Here is a 24737-nt window from a genome sequence, read left to right as displayed (position 1 = left end):
CGTTTAATATAAAATGTGTTATGTTTGGTAAGAAATAGTAATTCTTCGTGAAACACTATATTGCCAGGATTATGATACTATGAGCTGCTTTTTAATCTTTCAAGAACTGGATAGCGTTTTCAGATTCTGTTGAAACAAAAACGAATAAGCAGAATCGTTACTTCCTTTGTTGTGATAGCTACTTGTTAATAGAAAATATAAAAGGATTTTTTAAATGAATTAATTGAAATTAATACTTCAAACAAAATCAAAATTATCGTAAGTACATTCTGACTTTGCTCGGAATAATATGCAGGATGTTATTCAGAAAGTAATCTCCTTTTTCTTTGTATAACGCTATTCAGGTTTTTAAGAATCAAAGAGTTGTATCACATATCATTCTGTCTCTTTGTAATGTACAATGTGTGTAATATTGCAATATACGAGTATAAATCCCGGAATAAATCCAGTGTTGTTCGAGATGATCTACTAATGTCCATTTATGAGTCAAGGTTGTCCTTTCAGTCCATTCAGTCATGATAAAAGTATACAGGGTGATTTAAAATGAACTGTACCCAACTTCACCCAATTTGTTATATACATTTGCGGAGATTGTACATATCAGGAAACTATCATAGAAAGCAGTGATAACTGTTCTGTAGTAGAAATTTTGAATTTTGATAATAAGTGGTTTTAGTCAGAAGATATCACATTTTCAAGTTATCATCCCATTTTTAGACCAACACACGGAACCAAGTTTATCCGTGTTCTCTACTGCAGTAACAAAATGCAACTACCATGACTACGTACATGTACAGCAAAACCAAGACAAATGTTATTTCGCATTATTGAATCAATAATATTGATATTCAATTACAATGTCAGGTTTGCAAAGATTACATGTTAAATAATACATGTAGAACAAAGGACCCGTAGACTTAAAATTGTAGAGGGAAATTTGAATTCAAATAGAAATGGCGCTGGCGCAATATCGTAATTTAGACCTGATTTTTTCACCAATAATAGGAAATATAGTCTACTACCCTATTACAGCTTGCAATATAAAATTATTTAAATGTCGGTAAGAATTTGATTTTAATTGTATTTATTTATTTATCAATTCATCTTATTTTCATTTTTAAATAAACATGCGCAATTTATGTTGAACTGAAAGTGTCTGAGGGCAGTTGAGTGAGCAAAATGATGTAGAACAGATAATTTGAATAAAATACTCATCCGTGTGTAACATCGTTTTTGGTGTGTTTTCTAAAAATGTACTTTACTTCAAAACCATTTGAGGTAAAGACATGGTTTTTCACCAATAATAGGAAACATACTATCCTGTTACAGCTGATAAAAACCAAAGTATTTAAATGTCAGTAAGTATTTTATTTTAATTTTTGAAGTTGGGTACAGTTCATTTTAAATCACCCTGTACCCTGGTGATAATGTAATATTTGTAATTCGAGGTTAGGTACAAAGACTCCTGTCTTCTAGATTCGATTTGTCTAGTTGTCGATACTTTATTGACTCATTCAATAATGTGAGCGATCATGACATTAAGAGCGAATAACTCACCAATTATTTTCGTATTAGGCCTGTATCGTATTGTTGTCTGTAGGGTTGCTTAACTTGCATTTACTGTAACATGAGCATTCTTTTGAAATGACTTTAACTGTCGTGGTTTGTCAGATTGCAACGTGTAACAGCACGAACTCTATTACTTTTATGAAATGTCTCCTAATATGTAGTATGGTGACATTAAACCAAATAAGGTGAGTTGTATTTACAACGTTATGGGTGTATCTGTCACATACTTCATATAGTATAGTATATAGCGTTACTGTCTTACTTAGCATACTTAGTGCGGAGTTCCCAATTTAAAGGACGCTAATGCCTTTAAAGCGCTAAAATGAAGCATCGTAGTCCGACGAGTAGGGCCTTTTTTACCAGTTACCAGACTATACTCAGCTCAGACTATGATCACTGTCTCACATGACGCAAGAAAGACAAATCGCGAAAGTTCAGTGACCGCGCCGCTCGGAGGGGCGGTTCGTGGTTTTTTGTGGTTATTCTTTCTTGAGCAATCAAAGTCAGAGTATAGTTGGTAACTAAGAAAAAAACAGGTCCTACTCGTCTTACGTCACAATAATATTGTACATGGAAATAATAATAACCTTTGAGATTTTATAATTAGACAAAATGGGAATTGATTCCATCAACAATGATTTTTGCAGATTTAGCTGTATTGATTTTTTTAAACAAAATCTATCGAAAGAGTGATTCGGCGCAACTTCTTTAACCTCGAAAGTACATGCATTGAAGTTACATCTATCATGTCTATAATGTTGTATTTTCGGAACCCCATTAGCGCGCCTTAAACTATACAGGATTTCCAGTGCTTTGCTCACCAAATATAGTAGTGATCTATTGATTCATCAAAGCGGAAAAAACACAAGAGCATACTCATTGACATGAAAGGCCATACGCATTGGTCTGCATAAGGTGGATGTTTGAAAGAGTGTCATCACATTAAACATCTAAACATTGCTCCAGAATCTAAACATTGCTCCAGAATGATTTAACCTTACCTAAGTACGACGAAATATGCCTATGCTTTATGCAGTTATTTGCACACTTTTGAATCTGTTGAAACACACAACTTGAAATTGATAAGAAGTACAAAGCGTTGAAACTAAAAAGATTGGATTGACACACTTCGTGACTAAGCCACTTGTAAGTTTTATCTTATTTTGATCCACACTTAAAGGACTGGTGTAAGGCATTATGGGTAATGACAAATTTGTAACTAAAAGTGAAAAGACTTTAAATGATCGGTTTATTCATGGCTAGCGGCAATATGAAAAGTGGGCTACTGTTAATCGTTACACCAACTAGATGGGGCAAACTTGGTATTCGACTAACTGTAGATTACTAGAATTCGATTAATTCAAAATGGTTTGCAGTCTTTGTTGAACGAATAAATATTAAACACTTTCAAAACCTATTTGATATCACTTAAATTAATTTGCACTCCTGTTGTTTAGTCATGACTATAAATGCAGTAGAAAGTTCTCTACCGTGTTTGCACTTTTGTTGCAAACAAATCCTGTACATTATCAGCCATTGTAATACGCCTTGGGAAACTCCTTGACTTGAGTTTTAAAACGCTCGATAACAATCTTTGCCAGATAGATTTGACTAATCATTAAGGAATTCTTTAACATATATTTGGGTGAATTTCTATCACTGCACTGTCTAAACGCTTTAAAATTTAAAGAATGGTACCACATGTATCTAAGTAACTTTAAATTTGGTGGTTACAAAATTCCAACAACTTAATGACCAATGTTTTTTAAACGTAAATGAAATGATGTGGCTGATTTCTGTGGTTACTTCAACATGACCCAGTTTTGATATACATTGCGTGACAGAAAAGGCCAAAAAATTTATGTCAACGTCTTTCGCACAGTCTTTGAAGATGTTAAATATTGCATTTAGATAAACTACCCAGTAAATCGTGAAATCAACACGTATTCTATAGGCCTAGTTTTGTTTGTAACGCCCTGGTTCTGGTTTCAAACACAAAGGCCATATGGGAAGGATACAAGCATTAGTGGCATTCTCAAAGAGTTTGAATGCCCCCCCCACTTAAGAAAAGAAGAAAGTGTCACCGACTAACCAGTATGTACTAAATGATAGATGATCATCTAGACATTAGACATGTAGCCTAAATCAACGAAGGACAGAAGTGTGCACTCCCTGCAATATCAGCAACACCCAGACATACGAAATACAGATATGCGTTTGCAAATTTGGTTTTTAACCGCACAACTATACAAATTAGAACATACTTCTTCATTCAACTGTAACCCAGCCTCCATCATCCACATTCTATGATTCAAGACTGCACTAAAATAGACCCTACAATCAATTAGTCCACTCTCACCCCGACACTTCCAGTCAAACTCCTTCCAGGTATCCCTAGTGGGGCTATTAATATATCAAGTCATTCATATCAAAAGAATTCAATTGATGTGGCAATCATTGAACTCGACGAATAGTCGTATCGCAAGAGAGTTAACAAACTCGTCGCTATTCGCGTGGGTGACAACATATCATAATTAAGATGCTCGATACGAATGTAAAATATGTAACAATTTCATCGCGTTTTTCTACGAACAAAGGACATAAACATATTTGAATTTATTGACACGGGTAACTGGTTAAGGTTTCATGTTTCTTGAGATATCAAATCATATTCAAATCAATTTCATTTTGTATATCACCTTGAAATTGATGCTGACGCGTTGTTCAAATCCTTGGTAAAGTGGTATAAAATGTGATTGTCACTCATCCTTATAAACTTCTTTATTCCAATAATTCCAAATGAGGATGAATTAGGCAATGTTCATTTTCACCAATTTAATTTCAGGAATTTGGTGAAGATGAACACTGCCTAATACATTCTCATTTTAAATTGTACAATGTGCATTGCTCCTTTATTTAAGTAGAGCAATTTCAGAAAATAACTATGTATTATTGTGTATAATATAATACATAATCTAGTTTATATTTTGACAGTCATTTATATAATTATCAAGAGTTATTAATTGGCATAAATGAACTGGCAATTTGGCCGTGGCATAGTGTAGAGATAAGATACAGAAGTTATACTAACATTTGCCCCATGCATTAAGTATCCATCACACAACACGAGTTTACTTTAAAGGCAATATCAGTTATCCTCTGGAACCTGGAAAGCGTAGCAATCATATTGGACATACACTAACATATATCTGAGCTGATATTAACTCTATAACATTCTAAGGGTGTGGGTTTTTTTTCGTATTAAAAATTAACAGAAAGAACGAGAACAGCAGTATCAAAAAATGAGCAGATCACCTCTTTACAAACACTACATATGTTTCAATGTGTTAAATTTTTGTGATATAAAGATGTTTCAATGTGTTAAATTTATGTGATATAAAGGAATGATTCACCGTTCTTCTTCAATCACAATTCATCAGTAGGTGGCATAAACGTGAACATGTAGACAGTCATTTAATTAAGTGACAAAGCTTTTTCTTCATTTAGTAAAAGATTTTTATGAAACCGAGTAGATCATATTTTGTGTGTTTCTTCAGACACCGGTGAGACTACACTGCGTGCATAGTTACAATACCTGACTGTGGTTGGGGGTGTTACGGGAGTGTTTATGTTAGTGAGTGGGGTGCGTATATTGATGTATCTTAGGGTGGTGTTTAGATAGGGTAAGATAGCTGGTGTGTCTGCGTATCGTAAGGTGTTAGTCCATTGCTATAGCTTACTCAGTTTCTTGACCGATTTGCTTCAGTTAATGGAAGTGGACTGATTTGTGTTCATGGGTTCAGTAAAGACGTGATAGAAGTATGGTGTAAGTACCACTCAGAGTTTGGAAGCGCAATCAGTTGATGGAATTTAGAGATAGGTGGACCCGGGACCTCTGGCTGCAGTTGGAAGTGTTAAATATTAACAGTCTATACACAAAGGGTGGGAGAAAGTGTAGATTACTTCATTAAGTGAAATATGATATCTGTACTTTCACTCTCTCACGCGGGTGTCGACTGCAGACGACAAGTTTAATCTTTTTATAAATTCAAAAATATCAAAATTGCACACTTTCATGTCCATTTTTGGAATTAGCATGAAAAATGCATTAAAATGAGTACAAATAAGCCTGGTGTTTGTTCAGTGTTTCTTAAGATAGCTCTTTAGGAAAATATCTCCAAACTTTTTATGTTGCAGACTAGGACTAGCACGCATAGCATTCAGTAACATTGTGTTATATCTTATACTTCCTTATTATTTTTGACAATGTGATTTTGAATTAAGTCAATTGCTACATCATCATGTAAGCACCAGGCAAACATCGGTTTTGTGGTCTTTAGAAGCAATAGTTTACATGGTATGTGTATGTGCATGGAGATTTGGAAGTATCCTTCGTTTCTTTATGACCCATACATTTACCTTCAAAGCTTTAAAAGTATTGATATATCAATAAAATGTCATTAAATATGTGACATGATACATCCATTAATCCGTACTGGAAATGTAGCTATCAGCATAACGAGAGTTTAATGGTTTAACAACCTTCCACCAAGATCCATAGTGTGTGGTGGCCTTGAAATTCATACTATACAAATCGTATATGAAAACTATTGCACGGTCTAACTGGAGTTAAGTCAGTCGACGCGGTGTAAAATACAGAATCAGAAATGGATAAAAATAATTATAAGATCTAATTAGATCGATTGATGATTAATTGCATTCTGCTAAGATAAAATTATTGTGTTAATAATGGTTTCAAAGAATATGCCGCCGGTGCAAAATAAAATTACCCGTATACACTACCTTTAATATAAAATGGAAAGCGTTAATGTAAAAAATGTCAAGTTGCCATGGCAATATGATGAAGTAAAATGTCATTCTAACTATAATGAAATATGATTAATCATATATTGTATATTTAAAAAGCATTTGATAGGCCATTAATTTCCGCAAGTTCATTACTCGATTGCTTATCAATATTTATGTTTAACTGTTGTTAGCCAAACACATCGATGTCTAGTTCATGTCATGCTGTGTATTGAATTATTGCCTTGATTGAAATTATCGAGACGCTTACAACTAAACCCATGAGAAGACTCTTACTTTTTTGCCTATATATTAACACTATTTCATTAAGGGTCACTCTAGGTGGGAAATTTTAGACATTATTTTATATTGTATCTCAGTGGCGTGCGCAAAGGGGGGAGGGGGGGGGATACGACCCCCCCCCCCCATTTTGTTGGTCATTCGGGGGAAATCGGTCATTTCCCCCGAAATGACTGATTTCGCCCGCACCTTACACTCCTAATCAGACTCCATTCGGGGGAACCGAACAACCTGGCCCCGCCACTGTTGTATCTTGAGTATTGATTATAAGTACCAAAATGACGACAGTCGAAGGGCCAGTAGCATATTTCAATAAACCTCATTCAGCAATCATAGCTCAAAATCTGACCTCCAGTTGTAGAGTACAAGTTCTTTGTTGACCATTTTCTTGTCTAAAACAGGCTTGCCAAAACCCTGTTTTAGTAGACGAATTAGGCCAATTTCCTTAGACACCAATGATATGGGGAAAGAGCATGTTTAAAATAATGTAGTGAACACAATTTGTAATTGCTTCTTGACAGGATTTCCAGATTTTCGCCGCAGGTGGAAAAAAAACGCGGTTTTAACCGCTTGACAAAAATGGCTTTTGCCAAACTAAAACAGTGATTTAAAGTTCAGATTTCTCAAAACGAATTACTAAATTAAAAAATAAATTTCCTGAGTGTAACAAGGCCAGATTTTGTAATTGTAAGTAACATAATTATTAAGAAATTAAAGGCATGCGTTTTAAATGCTCACTAGTGCATTTAACTGAAATGTGATATATCAAATTCAAAACTTTTTCATTTTAATGACTTGATGAAACAAAAAATAATTATGTTGAATGGTTCATTAAAGGTGCCGGGTGTATGTTTACTGCAAATGAGCTTTAGCTTTCTGTGTTACTTGTTAATATTTGAGTAACTATTATGAGTTTTTGCCAGTTTTTACCATTTTTGCCAAACTGGCAAAAACAGATTTTTGCCAGTTATTGCCACTTTGCCGGCAAAAACCGAACCCTGCTTCTTGATTATAAGAAAGTAATTAAAGTTTTCATGGTTGCAAAAATTTGGGCAATTTTTGGGTGATCTGGTGTACAATTCAGACATTAAATTTTCAGCAACCCTGTAGAGTTATCGTCATGGGGAAATAAGGCGACCTAATGAATTTGGTCGCCAAAAAGTTGGTTTTGTAATAGTCCTGTGGGATGTAATGCCGGTGCTGCTAGCTCTCCGTTTATGCTACTAAATTTGGTTTCAATCAAAACATTTGCTTCAAAATCAAAGCAAGGACAGCAGTGGACAAGGTTTTCTTGTTATTTCTGATGTATGTGTGTCTACAGTGAAGTTTCCTGGTGTGTGCAATCGTTTCCTTGCAGGGTAATGTCTTGCTAATATGACCGTTTTATTTTTTGACATTTATTTCAGTCTCAAAACGAATTTGCCCGAGTAGGAAAATCGGCTGCGGAGGAGCATGTGGAGGTAATGCATATTTTCTAATTTAATCTAACTTATATTTCATGTCGGTTTTAAACTACGGAATGTTCCAGTAATTTGGCCGTGTACATCGTTTCAATAATAATAAACATATATATATATATGTTAGTACAACACCATTTTAAATATTTTTAGAAAATTCTTCTGTCACCATGGTCATCTCTATCCCGGGGAATGTGGGGAAATGAAGGGGCTTGAGACTTTCGGACTAATTACATTTTTAAAATACATTCCCCGACCCCTGGGGACCCCTGTAGGTATTACATGCCCCCACTATCCCAAGGGGAATATCGCCGGGTTGCAGGGCGAGTTTACACATGATACGAAACTCTCCTGACGAAACTATGCACGGAAAAAAACCCGGTTCATCCACGTGTAATCCCGGCTTACAATACCCACCAGTGCCCCACATTTCCCGGGATAGGGCCATAGTAGAGGATGGGGAAAAACTTGAATTGTGCATTATGCGACTAAGAAAGCTGGCTACGCCCCCCACACACACACATTGCTGTGATCATATTCGCTGTAGAAGTGACGTAATAAATCGGATTAACTACCATAGCAATTGATGAATACAATTTTGGCTATATCGCCCTGCACTACAAGCAGGTTGCACTCATCACCTGTGTACGGTATGTCTGCCATCATAGATTGAATATAATACCGCTCTTTTCAAAGATACTTATCATACAGGTGCGAGTGATCAGCATCAGAATGATATGGTTCAATGCATAGGTACCGCGTGAACATTGTAGTGCAGGGCGATATAATCAAAAATTGTATTCATCTATTGCTATGGTAGTTAATCCGATTATTACGTCACTTCGACAGCGAATTGCCATTTTGTTAGAAAGGATTGTAACAGTTGATGTACGCATATTTACATTTGATTTTTTATAAATAATACAATTTACTGGTGATTCCCATAATTATAATGGTCAAACCTTTGTGAAAGGGTATATTATACACTTTATACTGTATACGGTATATTTCAGTAAATTTGTTTGCAACTATACGTAAAGATGCAAATCTTCCATTGCTCAGACGTTTTTATTCGTTGGGAATCAATTTATGTGTTAATTCTTTCAATTATTATGGTAAACAGATGTGCAAAACAATTAATTAAACGCCGTAGATATCTTATTTGTGATCAGGTCACATTTAAAATGAACGACACTCTCCTTTAATATTTCTGATATTAATACGTATGTTATTTTGCGAACTTATCTACTCCGATGTTAAACATAAACAGCTCTGATTCAATATGTAATGCCCGTGCACGGTAGTCAAGTAAGTCAAATGATCCGCTGGGAAACCTGTTTCTGATCATTTATGTCTCTGGGTACGTTCGTCCTATAAACACTGAATCCTAACCTCGAGGTTTTTGACACCATGTGTCACTTTAAATGAAAAATGGACAGATTAAGTTGAATAAAATCATCTTCGTTTTACATTATCTGGCACTTATCTACCCACATTTATAAAATGACCTCAACTCAATGGCATAGTTCAATAACCTCAATCAAACAATCATAATGCAAACTTTGACCTGAAGTTGAGTATGAGTTTTTGTACTCAAACATTCAATGGGTTAAATGACTGTGCCCTGATAGATGAGCATGGTGTGGAGCCTAGCGATTATACTCTTGATCAACTACATCCGATGGTTTGAAAGACATAAAAGTGTTTCAAACAACATGGTTTATATAGAATTGCAGATTCATACGTATTTGGTACAGGTTGAGTCAAAAAGAAGTAAACTCGTGTTTGAGGGGCTGTAACTGGAGATTTGTAAGGAATCTGCTATAAATGAAAATAGCATTGAAAAGAGCAAATTCTACACGTCTAAATAAAAAAAATGAATTGTTGCAATTGCTTACAGCAAACTCAAGTTATACTCATTTGAATACAGCCACCCATTTTTGTAGCAGTACACGGCTGGTTGATTTTAATCCATTTCAATTTTAACGAATCAACAAAGTACTAACAGGATTTATTGTTGAAATGACAACTTTCATTTTCAAAAAAATATTTTAGCAAGCTATGCATATAAACCCAGGATGAAGTCCATGACGGTACTGTAGTTTGCAGGGATACCAATTCGAGTCTTTACGAACGATCCGGCAGAAGCTTGATTGGGGAATGTTGGGTAAAGGATTGCGTATTGAGCTGATCTTTGGGTCTTGCTGTATAAACGCATGTCTAACTCTAACAGTGTTCACTTGTGATCTATATAGCAGTTCGTGGTCTGCCTGAATATTCTGGTTGTCTGTTCCTTGTTCTCATTCTTATATACTGCTCCCTTACGTGGAATCCGATTAGCTGTGGGAAATTGGAGACGAAAAAGACGCTGAACTTCAGTGGGGCTCTTAGTATCATGATACTTCGTCGACAGAAATGTGCGCTCCCGTTCGGTAAATTGTGGTGCCATGTTGTCATTTGGCCCGTTTCATTAGAATGTAGTGCAATGAGGTAAAACACATATTGAAAAGAACCCTTTAAGTGACATGTAGAAATTATTGATCGAAACCACACCTTTATTTGCATTGGAATATCGCGCATTACCAATCAATATAATAGGTACTTGGGAAGTGAAACCGTGTGCAACAACAAAAATGGGTGGTTGTATTCAAATTAATATAACTTGAGTTTGCTGTAAGCAATTGCAACAATTCTTTTTTTTATTTAGACGTGTAGAATTTGCTCTTTCCAATGACATTTTCATTTTTGGCAGATTCCTTACAGATCTCTAGTTACAGCCCCTCAAACACGAGTTTACTTCTTTTTGACTCAGCCTGTAGTGGTAATAAAATGACTTCGACACTACTTGTTTATTTCGCTTACCAGGAGCGCTTTCGCGAAACTTCCTCGTCGTCAGCTGTGCTAGCTGATGATGAAAACATTACAGCTAGCAACATCGGCTGGCGACGAGGAAGTTCCTCGAAAGCGCTCCCGGTAAACGAAATAAAGAAGTAGTGTTGAAGTTTTATTTAATTACTTTTAACATGGTTTTTATTTGATAATTAATCCAATCAACAACTCCAATCTTATTTAAATAATTTGGCGTAGCATCATTTTCTAATAACTAATAAACTACGTCATATCAGTTCAAATATAAAGCAAATTGCAAAGTTGTATTGATTGAAATAAAATTTTACCAGAATTTCATTTAGTTACCAAAAATTAGCTGTTTTTCGACATACGTAGGTCATTTCAGCCCTACTCCGTAAAAATATTCTTTGAACCACATCAGAATTAAGCCCAATTATAATGAACTATTTTAATGAATTACTTGAGCGGAATTCCACTCGCCTCCGCATTTTCAACCTACTTAAAACGTCACGGTTATTATTACCTTTTCGTGTTCAAATAGCAAAAATGAAATATTGCTTGGTTGTATAATAAACAAACAATAAGAAATGTGACCTGTTACCATTTAATGAGCATAAAGTCGCAGGTCGGTAGTTTCGAGACGCCCTGGTTACTGCGTTGGTGTTCTTTGTTTCACACACACCTGTTCAGACCAGTAGTATGTCTGTATGTCATTTGTGAATGGGGCACAATGGGCCATTCATGAAGGGCGTACTTCTGGGTTGTACAGGTGCGCGGCAAACAAAGAACGTCAACTTTGTCAGCCAGGATGTCTCGAAACTGCCAACTTGCGAGTGTACGCTCATTTCGTTACACATATGTGATGCGATCAAGCAAAATCAGTCGGAACTCGGCAATAATAAATTTTCAGTTTCTTATAGGATAGTAAAAAGGATTTACAAAGCTGGATTTTGCAGAACCCCCATTGAAATTGAACAACCAGTTCCAAAGATATGAGCAATTAAAGCGCTTCCAAAACAATAGGAAACAAAAGGAAATATTGGCTTTGTTTGGCTATATCTCAAAATCAATATTTCCGAGTTCCGACTGATTTTGCTTGATCGCATCACATATACGTCGTAATAGAAAAAATAGAGCCTGATCCTAATTTGTAAACATTAGCAATGAAATTCTTGATACCGACAGAAACTCAGTGCAAATATTGTTAATGTTGTTCCGGCATTTTATTTATTATTAAAAATATCCTATTTTAATTTCTCCTTTCCATTTTGCAGAAAATATGGTGTGTGTTAGAAATTGTTTGCGTACATGTAAGTATGTCTACTTTTAATATAATAAAGATGTATAGAAAAAATTTACTCTTGATCACAATGCAAAATTGATTCAGAATTTAAATTTTCTATATAACCAATATTGATGAACTTCCAAGCAAAGATTAAGATGTGTTTGATTGTTTGTCGCAGGTGTAACAAAATATTGAAAAAGAAAAATAAAGGAGAAAAGCTAAGGGAAAAGAAGAGAAAACGAATTGTAAACTGAATAAAAAAGGAAGATATCATAATAAATTGGACCCTTCGTTGGCATGCACTCAGTGACATTAGCTTTTACGGAAATACTTCTGATGTCAGCAGGTACCTTCAGGGCCACCTGCGGCAGAAGTTGACTGGGCTACTATGTCATGTGGTATGACGACATAAATCAGTAGCATATTGATTCCTTGATTTATACAACATTGGATATGTTTCGATCGATAATGGCGCTTATGGCGCGGCGATGGACCAATGACATTAATTGTATCTCTTACAGTCGAAACTACGATCAATGTCATTGGTTGAAAGCAACTTACTCATAACCAGTGCCTCCAACGTAGGAATGACAAACTTAGTAAAAACTTTATTACGATATAATTCTTAATGCTATTCCCAAATGAATGTTGACACTATGTACATATGTGTTGATTAGATAAATATTAGCACAGAGGAATGGAATAGATAAACAAATTTGTTACGTGGATGGCATAGAAGTCGGATAAAATATCTGATATAAATCTTTGCAGTCAGCCGTAGTCAATGGCAATTGGAAGGGACGGTTTCGTAGAATGCCCTCAAAGAAAACATTAAGAACTCACCATGATGTGATATTGATTGTCAGAATTCATTTATGTATCGGAGAACAAATTAAGGGAAAAGTGGTGACATGGAATATAGTTTGTCACTGACTACGTGAGTTACATAGCTTCGTCAATTCATCAGTCATGTTAGATGCGATTATGCTCGTCAAATATCGCAGCATACTTGTGATGAGCGATTTATTAATTGTTTTCTTTACACTAACCCATTTTTTACAAATAATGTAAATATTATTAAAAACGTTTTAAATGAGATATTAAACTCTTGAATCTCACTTTTCTATTCTGATTTACTCCCGATGAGATTTCCAGATAAATAAACTGAGATCTATAATAATATTTATATTAGGAGCTTACCAAACACAGATCAACATCGGTGCTAATTTAAAAGTTAATACTTGAAAACTTTTCAACAAGTCAGCACATACACTAGTAATAAATTTAGCATGATAAGTGTGAAATGCTCGTATGCATTATTTTCTGAGAATAGATTCATATACAAATAGACAGAATATCTTGCAATAACATAAATAATGACATTTGGTACATGCGTTGCATCATTGAATGATCCGTGTACTTGAACATGGAATTAATAATAACGGTTCTTGTCCCGTTTGTATAGACAAGTATACCATAGAATTTCATCTACAAATATAATACGGTATACCTCTAAATGAGCGGGGTGTTTCTTATGACGAAAGAGACGAAAGACAGACACTCTCCGCAAAAATAATACAATAGATTGGTCTTACAATAATACATATTTGTACATCCTCCTGTATCAGTAATATAGTTGCTCAAACTCCAAATAATGTTTTTGTGGTATCTGCCTTTCGTCTCTTTCGTCAAAAACAAAACACTCATTTAGAGGCATGTGATTGTAGATGGATTTATACGGTATTGCCAAAGGTGCTTAAAAACTAGCCAGATAATAGGTATCGAGATTTAGGATTCTATTCACATATTGCCAAATGTGCGCGGTTATTATAGTCAAAATATAATCTGCAGACCTGGGATACTCTAGATCACTAAACTGCATTTTAAGGTGAAGTGGTGATAATGTGTGACCCATCATATCAAAACTGAGAAGTTATCGGCTAGCTTCATGGACAGATAACAATGAAAGAAGATAAATTAAGAAAATAAAAAGAAAATTTAGCTTGTTTTGTCTCATAAAACATTTTTTCTGTATCTGATTTCAACAAGTAAGGTGTCATTTTAAAGCTTGAAATTAGCAGTTTATCCTAGTTTTTGAATCTCTATTTTCATTTCTGAAGACAACTTGTAGCTGTTGATGTGATGGGTTACATATAAATAGACCATCTATACCAATACTGTAACTATGAAACTTATAACGATCCAATCGTAATATATTGTTCCCATTGTTTTATCAATACAGGTGCTATTACCAAAAGATCAGATGACAATACAAAGTTTGCTCTACCCAGTACACAAAAGGTAATCACATGGTAAACAAGAATACCTTTAAAATGACACAACTGATTTACATCAATATCATTTAAGATTTATTTCATTTGACATATCAAATGAGACCAATATACACTAACTCAGTAAGATTAGCATCATAATAAATTAGAGTAAGCGTGGTACTCCAAAAGACATTTGTACTTGAAACTTAAGTAAATGACGATCACTACTTATAATAACAGTGAAGAGGAGAGAGAAGTGACCTGAAATCTATCAATAAAATAGGGAACTTTGATTACAAGACATTTCATTTTTAGGGGAACTGATTACGTCCCTTCTACCATGGCCCATTGCCACCAATCGTAACAAATCACAATCTGGAATTTCATCTTTAACATGTCAACTTTGCTCAACATCATCACAGACGATAATGTATCGGATTATGATACGGTTTATTTTATCCCTTATATCTTTAGGAAACATGGATCCCACAGCAATTTGTAGAGACATCTCCAGATAATCAATGTGTGTTGGACGCTATACTCGAGAATTTACCACCACAGTGGAAATTAGATATTCTTTATGTAAGTAAACAACCAGTAATTGGTTGCTTCTTAGGTCATATTTACGTATAATTTTCCATTTATGGTATTAAAAAATAACTTGACAACAAATGCTTTTACTCAGGGTGGATTGACGAAATTATGATTCGTGGTAATCTTTGTCGATTAATCAAAATTAAATCAAACAAACAGATGCTGTGTTGTTGCTTCAGGAATTCATTTCTATATGAGAATATCAACCACAATTTGTTAACTTCGGACACGCATTCCCTGAGGGTTTCTTTTAAATAAATGTATTTATTTTAGATATTTTTGAGAGATGGTACTTCGCACGGAAAGTCGTTATTGCTACCACACTTGTATTATGTTTAACAATGTCATCCCACCTCTACATTGCAAAACAATATTAACCCTGATCCAATACTCTGTATACTTGCACATTTAAAAAAGAAAAACATTTATTACACACTGATGCTATTATGTTCAATTTTGTGTGCGCCGGATAAAGCTACAATCCAGTGTTAAATACCCTTAACACTTAATAGTTGAGGGAGGTACTTAGCGTGGAAAGCCTTCAATTGCACCACACTTGTATTATAAGTAGACACGTATCCATCTCTACGTGACACTACAACGTTGTAACAAAAAAACCGCTGTTTGTACTTTTAAGGAGAATAATTATACTATATACATACGTGTATGTGTGCCCCTATTATACAGGACAATTCACACGATCATCCCGCAATGCAGTACGGGGTGTTCTCTGTATTAAGGGTGCACCATTAGATTATCTATTCTATTCTATACAAGCATTTATAAGCGCTCTACAAAGAACACAGCGCTTTACAATGAGAAACATATAAAAACTACAGTAAAAATACAAATCAACGCAAAAAATGAAAAAGTGAGCAACATAAACTCAACATGGGAATAAAAATGTTTTCAATGTACGTTTTCAAGATTATCAAGGAGCGGCACGGGGGAATAACTTCACCCACTATTGAAACGAAAAGAATTCTCCCAACCGATGAGTAAAAAGGTCCCCTACCCAACTCTCGTCGTCGTCGATCTACTCATATCTGAGTATTCGTGACCTTTCTGATGAAGTTTCTCCACTCATGTCGATCTTGTGCTTTGGTGTAACAGCTGTAAATTGACATTTTGGTTAACGAAACAATTCCATCTGTCCACCTGAGTCTCTGTCTTCCTCTGCTTCTCTACCCCTCACCTTTTCCGAACATTATCACTTTCTCTAGATTGACTCCTTCTCGCCTGGCAACATGTCCAAAATACTGTAACTTCTGTTTCCTCACTGAGTTGATGAGTGAGACTTTTCTCCTATTTCATGCCGAACACTCTCATTTGTCCTTTTGGCGGTCCATGGGATGCATAGAAGTTTTCTCCAGCACCACATCTCAAACGCTTCAATCCTTCTTTGATCTGCCGCATTGATCACCCACGTTTCACACGCATATGTTGCGATCGGGAAAATCAAAGAGGAGACAAGTCTAATCTTTGTTGACTTGCTGATGCTTCTGTCCTTCCATAACTTGTGCATGGTGCACATTGATGTTTTTGCCATTGCTATGCGACGTCTGATCTCAGTAGAGCATCCGCCTTGGTTTGAAATCATGGATCCAAGGAAGTTGAACTGTTTGATAACCTCAATTGCTTGGTTTCCTGCATGAATAGTGGTGTTCTCTTCTTGTTGGTTGATGACCATCACCTTGGTTTTGCTTACATTTAGAAAAAGCCCAAAGTTTTCACTCTCCATTCTCACTCTTTCAATCAGGTCCTCAAGTTCACAAGCACTGTCTGCTAGTAGGGTAGTGTCGTCTGCATACCGTAAGTTGTTGATGGTTCTGCCTCCGACAGATATTCCAATGCTGCAACTCTCAAGGGCCATTCGCATAATATACTCTGCATATGCATTAAACAGATGAGGAGACAAAATGCATCCTTGTCTCACCCCTTGCTCGATTTTGAACCAGGTACTGTCACCACATGTTGTTCTAACAATTGATTCCTGATCGTCATAGAGTGTCCTAAGCAGTTCTACCACATGTTTTGGGAAGCCCATTGATACTAAGGTGTCCCACAGTTTTTGATGTTGAACAGTATCAAATGCTTTTGAATAGTCGATGAAGCACATGTAGATTGGACGGTTGAATTCAATAGCTTTCTCTGTAATATTTCTGATGTTTGCTATTTGGTCTCTTGTGCCTCTGCCTTCCACAAAACCGGCCTGCTCTGGGGAATCTCACGACGCATGTGCTGTTTGATCCTCTCAACCGTAATGTACAGCATGATCTTACTTGCATGGGAGATTAGAGAGATGGTCCTGTTGTTTTTGCATTCTCTTGTGTCACCCTTTTTGGGGAGTGGTAGGAATATTGATCTGGTCCAAATGATCTACCCAACTCTGGATAAACCTTAAAGCATTTTGTGCTTTGATTTGTATTTTTCCTGTAGTATTTATATGTTTCTCATTGTAAAGCGCTGTGTTCTATGTAGAGCGCTTATAAATGCTTATATAGAATAGAATAGAATAGAATAGAATACTTATACTTTACTTTTTGGCCAAAGGTGGATTGAGTTTGATTTTGACGGAAATTAGTGAAGGAAAAAAATGCAATTTATTTATAGATTGTGATGATTTTAGAGTCATTTGGTGAAAGGCCGCAGGTAGAACAGGTTTTTTTTGTCTCCTATTAGACATAGATTCCTAGAAATTGATTGCTATTTGAACATAATCTATTTCCCTATGGATAGTCAGTAACTTGGCCTTGAACTGCTTTGACTTGTTTGACAAAACCATACTTAATTAAAAGTCAACTTATGCCTCTTGATTGATATTACTATTTAAAATTGTCGAAGTGCTTTAATAATTCATGTAGGACTAGTAGTAATACTAATATCAAAGCCTTAACATTTGTCATTGTCTTTCTAGATGTATCAACTTGCCATTGAATCGACACTGAATGATGATGCTCCACCAGTGAGTCAAAAAGACAACCTACCAAAGTGGTGATGACGAAAACGGCGCCATCTATCGATCTAAATAACCTGCCCTATAGTTACCCTTTTCCAAACCATGGAAATAATTTTTGGTAAAGCTAAGCTATGCAAGACTTGTCGGGTATTGGTAAGATTCTGAATCTGAAATATAAGAAGAATAATCGCCATGTTGATTTTATAGTTTGCTGAACATTTTGTAGTTGTCGATCATTTGAATGAGTAGTATCTTGTAAAGCTTTGAAAACTTAAATCTGATTGTGAAAGTCACATCAGTCATTGAAAATAGCTCTACCCAGAAATCAACTTAGTCACTTTCACTCATCACAGCTCAGTTTAAGGTGGTACTACACCCCGATAAATTTTGTGACTAATTTTTGCAAAAAAAAAAAAAATAACTACACACTATAACAAAAGTTATGTATATTATAGGAGCACTATATATGTTAAGAAATGAGGTACATTCTAGCGGTACCTCTTTTCTTATCATAAATAACGTACCGCCTGTCTTGAGTCACTGAAATTCAAGTGTAGCAACTGGATTCCTTGCCCCTATAATATACATTACTTTTGTTATTTTTTGAGAAAAATGCAAAAATAGTCACACATTTATCAAGGGGTGTAGTACCACCTTAAGTAACTAAGTAAACGCGTGGGTAAAAATAATATTAGAACAATGTGTGTGTTACATGTGTGTATTGTTTAATATAGTAGCTTATTTTGCCAATATCTTTGAGGATTAAATTGTTTTGAATGCAAGTGACTGCATGCGTGGCAATAGGCAATAGAAGTATGATAGATAAATAAAGAGTGTATAAAAATGCGGGATAAAACGAATAAATGAATAGTTTGTAGTATCAACTTTACTTTCGCATGTTTCTGAGTATTACATTCGCGACTTTTATCATAATACAGACTAAAATCCGGAATTTCAGAGAGGAAAAATCGGTGTACTGCAAAGTAGAAAATAATAAAAGTAGTTGTAATTTTATCTCTGTATAAGTAATGATGAAATAAAAGTATAATCAAACAATCAGATGGCGAGATCTCCTAACAAGATAATGAGGAAAAATACAAAAACAAAATAGAAAGTGTACTATTGGTATATTGAGTGCGAGATGATAATAAAGCTTATAAGATATATGGGTATGAGGAGTATAGTATTATAGATTATGCCACTTTAGTTTGAGCGGGAAAGGGTAACTATAGGGCTTAATGTTGATGGATGGGATTTTTGTGTTCGGGAATCATGGTTACCAAAATCCGATGTGCCTTATTAAGTTAGGCCTGTCTAAAGCTGAACAAACTGTATGATAGATAAAACAATGTTACATGTTTATTTTGGGCAAAAAAATGCTTTTAGGGTGTTTTAGGTATATAGATAATACGAGTATGTAATTAACGCGATTCCTTAGAGAGTTAGCATTCATATGTGTTGTGATCAAGGAAAATGTAATGGATGTCGGGTATATTGATTTGGAGATAAAACCAATAATAATAATCAACTTTTTTTATATTTTATTGTTCTGAGCCAGGGTTCTTAGCAACACTGGAACCGTAAGTCTAATTATGATGGGGTTTTCGGTTTGCAGCAAAATTAAGCTCTGAGAATAGCCCAAGTAATAAAATTGAAAACTGAATTTTGATTTTGATCGACATCAAATGATCAGACTTATCTAAGCTTGATCACGTCACATATTTGTTTCATAAAATAGGACTTAAATTTCTTCAATTTTGTTCGATTCATGTAGTCGCCGATACTTCTTTGCCTTATGCCACCACTTTAACTAAGTAATATTGAGCTTAAAAATCACTCGTCAATAATCACGCTGTAAATAGTTATGTAGACTAGTGAATAACCGAAACATAAGTTGTGAAAAAGCGTGGAAAAATAAGTATTGGTGGAGAATTAACATTAGTATTAACACAGAAAAACGTTTCAAGTGGGTCCAAAAAGCAGGCAAAATACACCATATTCTGATGGCCAGTTACCGGATGGCCAATAGCAAAGTTACTACAGGGCTACTCCAAGCTTGGGTAGCTTTGCAGTAACTTCAGAGCTAATCCACATCTACTCCACTATGCAGTACGGCTCATGGTGGAGTAGCCCTGAAGTTACTCAGGGCTAATCCAGCTTGGGGTAGCCCTACAGTAACTCTGCTATGGGCCACCCACTAACTGACCATAAGAATATGGTTGTGATATACATCGGGGTATGCGAGGAAGAGTCCTTAAACAAAATAGGGGCTGTGATGCTTGCGCTGCTGACTGACTAAAGCAGCACAACAAAACATGTTGGGTTCAGGAAGATGTTTGACTTGAATGGCCCCAGATCCAGCCCATGAAAGATGATTTTTGTGTTAACATTATCAGATTATTATTTACCTGTATCAGACAGTGCAAGAGAGCCTAATTTATTGATGATATTTGTTTGTATATGTGCTCATATAGTCATAGTGATGTACTAAAACATGGTGCTTACACGTAAAATATGTATAATGAAGAGGCTATATTTACAATAGATCTTTTAGTGAAATATTTAAATTATTGTGTAACATTAATTCTTGCCCGAAAAAGTTAAGAACACTTTATTGAGTATCTACGTCAATTTATATTTTGCTTGTGTGGTGATGAAATAATGATCTATTGTTGCGATGCCGGTATTTATTAGTCGATGTATCTGCCAAGATGTATATTTTTAATGGTTATCTTGGTATTATTAAAATATTTTATTTTCAAAACTAAGTGGTAGATGTTGCATGTAATGCACTAAAGCATATACGGTATACTGGACTTTTAAGTTTGTAAATAACCAAATACAGCCCTGCAGTGTGTGATGACAATGATGTTATAGAAGTCGTTTTTATTTATAATTGCATAATATAAGAAGTATATTGTATAATGTTCAAAGTTAGCATTATTACATCATCAACCATCTTCATTTTAATTAACACCATGTACATACAAAATATATAAACGGTTTCATGCAATGAAATATCATATGAAATCGGGTTTGATTTTCTCTAATTTATTTGAAGCTGTAAAAGACATATCCATTAAATAATAGACAGACAAATGATCTAGTAGAGGAAATAAAAGTTGTATTTTTCTTGTTTATCTGTAAGCTGTTGTATTGTCACACTATGCATATTTACATATTGTATAATGGGTATCTTAATACAAACCACTGCTGGGCAAGCATGCCATGATTGTTTCAAAAGCACGCAATAAATGTAGATAATGAAAGCAATTATAACGATTTTCGTCGTGTCATTTATTTGGAATTTCATGCATGTATTTCACACAACAAAACCACACACAAATGAAATGGGCAAATATCTTTACTAAACTTTACACTCTAGCCCCGCTATATACACTGCAAAAACGTTGTTGTTTGTTACAAATCTTGTTTATATAATTCAAAAATTGTTTCAGAATCGATATGTGTAAGTGCCAAGCTTAAACAACATAAAACACTGAGTCTTAAACAACTTATTGTGTTGTTTAAGCAGGGCACCCGAACAACTCTAGTTGTTTAAAAGTTTTTAACAACGTTTTTGCAATGTGTTTTTTAGTGGATACAGAATATTCGATGCAACGTGGCTGCGTTATTTAATCTATTCCCCTTTGTGTTTCCAATAATGTTTAACTTCTAATGAATGTTTGATGACGTAAATCGATTATTATATTTCCCCCAAACAAAGGTCTATCACATATAATTAAAAGTGAATTGAAATAGATTGAAAACCGAATTTTTGTGAAACGAATATTTTACGTCGAAATGGGTATTAATTCGCAAGTTGGTAGTTTCGAGGCATCCTGGATGATGTTCTTTGGTTGCCGCGCACCTGTACAAGCCAGTAGTATGCCCTTCGTTAATGACCCATTCTGCCCCCCCCATTCACAAAGGACATACAGACATACTTCAAACTTAAACAGATGCGTGTGAAACAAAGAACACCAACGCAGTAGCCAGGGCGTTTCGAAACTACCATCTCACGACTTGACGCTCATTTCGTGGTACAGATCACATATTCAGAGTACGTTCCAATAGTGAGAACCCATAGCACTGGGAATATCAACAAGTTCTTTAAATTATTAGATGAGATAATTTGGCATTTGAGGTAGAAAAAATTGGAACACCAGTGTTTTGCTTGCTAGTCTAGTGACTCTAAACACCCTCCTGAACAACATATCTGCTCGTCTAGACATTAGAATTAAGAAACCTTATAGAACTTGCCTTCTTAACTGTTTACTTGTTTTGTGCAATAGAAGTCAACGACCAACAGTGGCCTAGGCTATGGCCACCCAATGGCCTTTGACTTTGTTTGCCCTCTATCTTAGTAGGTGAACACGGTACATAGCGGGGAATTTAAACTGCATTCCATCACTTGTGTTACACGAAGACAAAAGAATAATGAAAGTTATGAAACACAATACAACATAGATGAGTTGACTTCTGACGTCAATGCCTGGCAGTATGCGCACGCAATCACGCATCATCACAATTTCCATTGTATTTTGCCTGTCAGTATGCGCGCGCATCATATTTTGTTCAGGGCTCGTGTTTTACAACTCCCGCCACATAACAAGGATATTGAACAGTGTAGTGGTTGCATGGGGTTCACTCAAGCATATCGGTATACCATTCCCTTACCTTTGTTGATAAACATTGAGGTCACCTCGTCTATAATATCGATTATAAGCGGCTTTGATCCACCAATTGGGCAGCCACAACACCAGTTTGGTGCGGATGGGACGCTGTAATTGCCAAATGAATTCTGACCATCACTTGGCTCGTTGAATTCGTCCAGAACCAACCAAAAATGCATTGACATTACACATGACTGTTAGACTTTTCAGTTCAGGTTTTTATTTCATCAAATATCAGACATTTTATAAAAGAAAACTATTTATGATGCATATAGCGATAAACATGATTTATTAATTGTATTTGAAGGATGAACAATGTCGTTTTATATAAAAGCTTATCAATTCCATTTGAACCTTTCCGGTTCTCCTGATGAGCAAGATGAAAAAACAAACTGTGGGTTTAATGGTTTTTATGGTTTTAACGGTTGTACCGGCATTAAGATGATTAATATGATATTGGGTAAATTTAAAATGAATCTTTAGTGGACTGAATGCTACACTTTTGAGTACATTTCCACTCAGTCTCAACATAATGTAAGCACTTGTGACATTGGATCATTAATGCCAGTTTGATGGATCATCATTGCCATTGTGGCCCCACACAGTCTCATTGATTGAAGGGAAGGGCAACTCTCCGCATAATCAATTAACGTACAAACAAAAGCATATCAATTAAATGTTATTCTGTTAATTACCTCAATTTTAGATAGACCTTGAACCATTAACTCAACGAAGCTCGAAGGGTTTTTTATCAGGATAAGTCGAGACTACTGTAACTAAACTAATTTTATTTCTTGCTTGTTTTACATGGTTTATAATAAAACACAAAATTATATGAATAGAAAAAATAATATTCTCCAATTAAAAACTGAAGAAACCGACATGTATAATTGCAATGACAGGGGCCTAAAGACAATCCTAAAGGTAAAAAAAAAATACGTTTTCACACCTTTTATTTCAATCCACATAAATGGGACTCTTCCATGTTTTCAAAGCCACCCAAACTGCTCTAGGAGCATATCGTAGTAATTTTACCACATAAAAAGCTCTTTTCAGGGACACCAAAACTGCCATAATATCGGTTCATGTCGTGATAGTATCAGTTTCAAGCCACTATCATACTTCGTTATCACAAACAAAGGACTCAATACAAAATATAAAAGATTACCTACGACGTGACCTAAGGAAAATGAGATATTACCCTACCTCGGTTCTCATTAAATAACGAAAGATTTTTGTAATTTATTCCAATATCTACAGAATTCCACTGGATTTTATTCTGACCACCACCTATAATTGAAGACCGAATTAAAAAAGACTAGTTTGCGTCTGACGTCAGTGCAAAGGCGCGACGTGATTGGTTGCTGACCTGCGCAGTACGGCATTTTTGGTCTGGTTGTCAGGACGTCATACGCAAACTAGTCTTTTTAATTCGGTCTTCAATTATTTCACCTTCAGAGGCAAAATTTACCGTCAGTTGTTTGGAACCGCGATGGGAAGCCCAGTATCACCGATTGCGGCTAATATCTTTATGGAGGTACTGGAACAACAAGCTATTGCTACGGCTCCCATGGAGTGTAAGTCAAAATTGTGGCTAAGATATGTCGATGACATCCTCGAGATGGTGAAGAGAAACACTGTCCAACGGGGCAACAGCTAACGGACCACATCAACAAAACTGACAAATCGGACTCCATAAAGTTCACCTATGAAGAAGAGGCAGAAGGAACCATCCCTTTTCTGGATACCCTCATAGTCAGAAAGGAAGACGGTACGGTTAAGCTTCTCGTTTACCGCAAGTCAACTCATACTGACCAGTCAGTACCTGAGTTTCCAGTCCCACTACCCCTGCACCAAAACATGGGTGTCATAAGAACTTTGTTTGACAGGAAAGAACGCATTATAACGGAAGAGGAAGATCATAAAAGAAGAGAAAGTCCAGGCAGCGCTGTAGGTGTGTGCCCGAGT

General features: G+C 35.5%; 1 protein-coding gene across 1 annotated transcript in view; it reads left to right on the top strand.

The window, feature by feature from the left end:
• Positions 1-18492, top strand: part of LOC140167244 (uncharacterized) — a 143849-nt gene extending 125357 nt beyond the window's left edge. The window contains exons 2-6 of the mRNA XM_072190590.1: positions 8082-8135; positions 12257-12292; positions 14510-14568; positions 15015-15122; positions 18052-18492. Of these exons, the coding sequence (XP_072046691.1) occupies positions 8082-8135; positions 12257-12292; positions 14510-14568; positions 15015-15122; positions 18052-18132 (338 nt within the window). The 3' untranslated portion in view covers positions 18133-18492. The remainder of the gene's footprint in view (positions 1-8081; positions 8136-12256; positions 12293-14509; positions 14569-15014; positions 15123-18051) is intronic.
• The last annotated feature ends 6245 nt before the right edge of the window (positions 18493-24737 follow it).

The sequence above is a fragment of the Amphiura filiformis genome, chromosome 1 (assembly GCF_039555335.1).
Source record: "Amphiura filiformis chromosome 1, Afil_fr2py, whole genome shotgun sequence".
Lineage (NCBI taxonomy): Eukaryota > Metazoa > Echinodermata > Ophiuroidea > Amphilepidida > Amphiuridae > Amphiura > Amphiura filiformis.
This window is presented reverse-complemented; position numbering and strand designations above follow the sequence as displayed.